The sequence below is a fragment of the Rosa rugosa genome, chromosome 3 (assembly GCF_958449725.1).
Source record: "Rosa rugosa chromosome 3, drRosRugo1.1, whole genome shotgun sequence".
Classification (NCBI taxonomy): domain Eukaryota; kingdom Viridiplantae; phylum Streptophyta; class Magnoliopsida; order Rosales; family Rosaceae; genus Rosa; species Rosa rugosa.
In genome coordinates, this window is record NC_084822.1 from 25087716 (window position 1) to 25092777 (window position 5062).

The window sequence follows — 5062 nt, forward strand, 5'->3', positions numbered from 1 at the left end:
CATATCATAAACCTGCATTTGTTGGATTTGAACCATAGCAAACCTCATTATGTACACTAGCTAGTCATCAAAAAGGCATATTATAAGATCTGAAATCAGCAAATTCCTCATTGCATCAATTAACCCACCAAAATACATTCCCATAAGTAGCATAATACTAATTAAACTAGCTAGTATGCTAGCCTTTACATTAACCGATTTTAATTACTGCCATTGTTGCATGGATCCTAATCTAACTAAGACAAAAACCTAGTAGCATCCATATAGTAGTTACAGCAACTGCATGCATTATATTGTTGAACATATTCCATCAGTTCTGTCAAAATGCACAAAAGCAGTTCCTAGACACTACTACTGCTCATAACCTAGCTACCAGAAACAAAAGCAGATATATAGGCTGATACTTAATTTTCTGGGAACTCCAAAACATGCTTAGCCCATTCTGCTCAGATCTCATCAATATCCTTGTCTGTGTAAACCAAATTTGACCTCGTTCCCCACTGCAATAAGGAAATGCAGCAAATTAAATATGAAAGTTATATGCACAGAGCATGCACTATATCATTAAACAATAAAGTCCATAGGTAAGAAGTTGATCAATTTTACCTTAATACTAAAATCCAAGTTCTTGTCCTCCACAATTTCTTTCATGTAACGCATAATGAAATATCCACAAGTCTTGTCATTTTTTTGCTTCGAAATACCCTGAAAATAAAGAATTAAGATAATCGAAGGTGAAATATACAATGAAGTACATAAAACTAACCACTAGAAAAAGTTCAACCGACTCACAGCAAGATTCTTCCATTGAATTACTTTCCTTCCTTTCCGATTCTTGTGAGCATTATAGATTTTAATTGAGCTTCAAACAGAAAATGATAATTAGTAAACAAGTCCAGTACATGAACAAGTAACACCAACTGATCAATCACTATAGTACAATATCAGACACTTACTTGTTGACAATAGATTTCCATTCCCCAGTATCGAATCGCCTTTTAAGTGGATCCATGAAGTGCACGACTTCTTCATTTGGGTTCACAACCGTCAACATCCAATGAGCACTATGGGATAACATAAAAAAAAATATATATGTTATATTACCATTAACAATATAACTTGACAGACCATATGCTTTAATTTTTACGTACCCTGAGTTATATGGAACCACAAAGATTTTCCCTAACCTCCCTTGCTTATATCGATCTGACAAAGACCGAGCCCTTTCAGTGGGATTTCCACACCCAAGTGTACCAGTCTGATCAGGATCGACAAAGGCAACCATATCCACCATCTTACACTTCTTCAAGACTTCATGAAGGTAGCTACAAATTATTTTGGAATATGAAACTGTTAAAAGTACTTCAAAAGAAACAGTGATACATGCCAATCAAAATTCAATCGTATAATGAATTATTGACTATATGCACCCAACTTGCTTTAATAATTCCTTACCTCATGTAAAACACAAGTACACGATTTGATACTTCTAGCTTGTTGGCCATGGTATAGAGATCACTTCTAAACAGACAGACTTTCTTTGAACAGCCGAAAAGGTCCGTAGCAAATGTTGGGTGGATGGTGACCCCATCTCTAAGGAAATTGTTCCCCCACGTGCACAAATCCTTTAATGTCGTTGGCAGATTTGGTGGCAAGTTTTCAAGGTCTTCATTGTCATCAAATACATCTCTCATTCTCTTCTTGGTATTAGCACTATTTTTTTTCTAGTTGTGTAAACCAATAAGACTACATGTTATCAACTTTTCCCAGATTAACATATTGCAATAGTACATGAAACAAAATTGCATATTGAACAAAACCATTTTCAAACTAGCTAAACATAAGACTGATTGATTACCTTCTGCTGAATGGCTTTAGGGGGTGCCTTTTCTCCAGGGATAACAACCAGGTTTCTTGGCCAGGCAACACAAGTACCAATGGCGTCGCTGACAGTGACAATCTCATCCTTCACTGGAATAGGTAACAGGCCAACAGGGCATCATCAACAATGGCTCGAACAACTGAGACGGGCATATTTTCCTTTCCCAATAGAACACCATGTATCAGCTGATCGCTCGATGCAACATTCACTAGAATAATTGTTCCAATAGCAACAATGTTGTCCACCCTATCTACTGCCAGTTCACACTTATGCACCGCAGCAGTCGTCTCCTAAGACAAACAATGAAAATAAACAATTAGTTCATATATTTTAGTTTCATTAATAGTTCCACTAAAGCTGCAAACTATAGGAAATGAGAAAAGAGATAAATGAAGAGAATAATGGTGTTACCAGATCATCATTTGCTGAAATTTTGGGAGCCATGATGTCTCTAACCTCCTCCTCGATTATTGCCGTTACTTTGTGGTTCCCTTCTGGAACTTCATGGTTCACTTCAACTAACAGTCCAGTTGCATCATCATTTAAAACCAACCTCTTCTTCACTGCATTGAGCTCACCGTCCAGATTATTCTGCATAACTTTCTTAGCATGTCGGGAACAACTCCCTTGTCCTGAACCAGGATTTTGAAGGGGTGTGACAGGTTTTGGTGACTCTAATGGCAGCTTCTTTCCATCAATCTTTGCCGCCAATTCTGCAAACTTGGCCGTCCAATATGCACGCTCCTCAGCAACCACTCTTTCTCTCTCTTGCTTCCATACTCTTTCTCTCTCCTGCTGCCATAAAGCTCTTTCATTTGCAAGAATGGTTTCCTTCTCTTCCTCCAATATCAGCTTTACACTTTTCCTCACTGTCACTTCAACACTTTTCTTTCGCCGTTTAGGCATGTCAAAGAACGAAGCTGGTTTGATATAACCTCCAACTCCTCGTACCCTACCAGGATGCTCGGGTCTCCCCAATGCCAAAGTGAGCACATCATTAGAACCTTGTGTGGTAATCGATCCATCAGACTCTTTCTGCTTTAACTTTTGCTGATAATTAATGGCTGATATATTATGAAAAAGCACACAGTGAGGTAATATAGATAAATGATTATGTCAAATATATTTCATCACCTTATAACTTTAACAGCTAAAAGCAACAATTCTGGAAATAAACCCTAATAAGCATAAATATAAAAAATATGATAACCCTATGAGCTACCTACTGTTTCAGATTCACCTACTCTATCGGTATTCTTGACAGAAGGTTCTCCATGCCATTTCTAATTCTTATAACTAGTCACAATGCCATTAAAAAATACATGGTCCTTAATAACTCCAATGGAAAATCCATTAGTGTTACAACACTTCAAACAAGGACAGCATATATTTGATTTGTCAGCAGCATTCGCTGAAGCAAACTTAAGAAAATCCTCAAACCCTATTTGAAACCTCAACGATCTCCTATCAGCATGCATCCATCCTTTTTCCATCTTATACATACACAAAAACAACAATTAGGAACTAAACTATGACCTAGGATCATAGAGCACTGAACTCATACATCTATATATAATGTATATGTATATAGGTACATAGAACCAACTTCATTCATAAACATACCAATTGGTTAAACTATCACCTAGGATCAGCATAATTCAATTCTATACCATCCATCATTTTTCCACATATATACACATATACAACAGCTAGGAGCTAAATTTAGCATCATCAAACTAGGTCACCACATGCATATAAACAGATACAAACAACCAACTAAATTCATCAACATACCAATCAGCTAATTTAACAAACTAACTATGCTATTCACGTAAAACATACCAGAAGATTACTGCTTACCTTAATTTGCTTAAGTCACAGCCTAGTTAATCACCACTCCTAGTACTCCAACCTTTCACTACAACAACAACAATAGCAATGCAATATCGAAAGAAGAGAGCTGTGGTGCAAGGCAGTTTCTGCAGAATTCCAAAAGAAGTTAGAACCTATCCATGACTTCTTGGATTAGCAATTTATGGACTACAAGTGATTAGAATACTCATATCTTTTGTTTTTTTTTTTTGTGTGCACGCGTGTGTCACTCATATGGAAGTTATATGCATATTGCAGATCATTAAATCAAGTACAAAAGCAGTTTAATAATAACTATATATCAATTGATAAAAAGAAAGTTAGAGTATTGCAAGTTATCAAATCTTCATATAAAAAGAAGTTCCTGCCATCAGCAGATATTCTGGCAAATCTACACCAATGCATTAATAAGCATATGGATAACAATAATCTGGTAGGAAAACATGTATAAGAGATTAAAAGAAACCTAATCACTCACAAGTCCCATCTCCTAACCAAAAGCTTATCAATGTATGACCTGAGTGATGCCTAGAGACCAAGACCCTCCAAGAACATACATTGTAGGTCTTCATTATTAACAATACAATAGCAACAACGTACAATATCAAACATAGTTTAGACTTCATTAGATTAATAGTTCTGTTTCTCTTCATATAGGAATCCTAGCCATTGATAGAAGATTGGATATGGTGGACGCAAAACTCATGCCCACTAGGCCATAGGTGTCTTAACATTCTTTTGTCTAGCTAGTAAATTACAATTCATTATTACTTTTTTAATTGCTATAAACACACGTGTTCTGTTTTCCAGTAAACTTATACTTCAGTATCATGTTGAATTGAACACCGCATATCAAAATTCATTCATAACACACGTGTTGTGTCCATCTTCAGAAAGCGTCTAAAACAGTAAAGTACATAATAACTCCAAAAAGTATCTGACAGACATAAGCATATATATATATATATATATATATATATATATATATATATATATAAAACTGGGGTTCATCTCAGAAATACCAAGTTAACTACACTGCTAGATAAAGTGAAATAATAAAGATCTATAGGTCCTATAGAAGCAATAACAAGTTAACTGTCAAAAAGAGAGAACCACAAATAACATAATGTCATGCGGCAAGTAAATAAAGTAACATAACAAATTTAAAAAATCCAATTGAAGCATGCATCCATGGTCTACCTTAATGTGAATCAAACTAGCACCAGCCTCATTAGCAACGACCTTTGCTATCAGTGTTTTACCACATCCTGGAGGTCCATAGAGCAAAACACATGTCTATAAATCTTC

General features: G+C 35.7%; 1 protein-coding gene across 1 annotated transcript; it reads right to left on the reverse strand.

Moving 5' to 3' along the window:
- Positions 1–612: 612 nt before the first annotated feature.
- Positions 613–1926, reverse strand: LOC133735643 (uncharacterized). The gene is made up of 5 exons (XM_062163041.1): positions 1859–1926; positions 1456–1724; positions 1152–1325; positions 957–1064; positions 613–862 (listed from the first exon to the last, which is right to left on the reverse strand). The coding sequence occupies exons 2-5, from the start codon at positions 1692–1694 to the stop codon at positions 769–771; spliced, it is 615 nt and encodes a 204-aa protein (XP_062019025.1). The 5' UTR covers positions 1695–1724; positions 1859–1926; the 3' UTR covers positions 613–768.
- Between the last annotated feature and the right edge of the window lie 3136 nt (positions 1927–5062).

Bases quoted from the DNA above. Each gene is read 5' to 3' on its own strand.
- LOC133735643 (XM_062163041.1), bottom strand. From the start codon at position 1,694: ATGAGAGATGTATTTGATGACAATGAAGACCTTGAAAACTTGCCACCA. The intron at 1,326-1,455 runs GTAAGGAATTAT...AATAATTTGTAG, and splicing joins GTACTTGTGTTTTACATGAG to CTACCTTCATGAAGTCTTGA. The intron at 863-956 runs GTAAGTGTCTGA...TTCTGTTTGAAG, and splicing joins TGGAAATCTATTGTCAACAA to CTCAATTAAAATCTATAATG.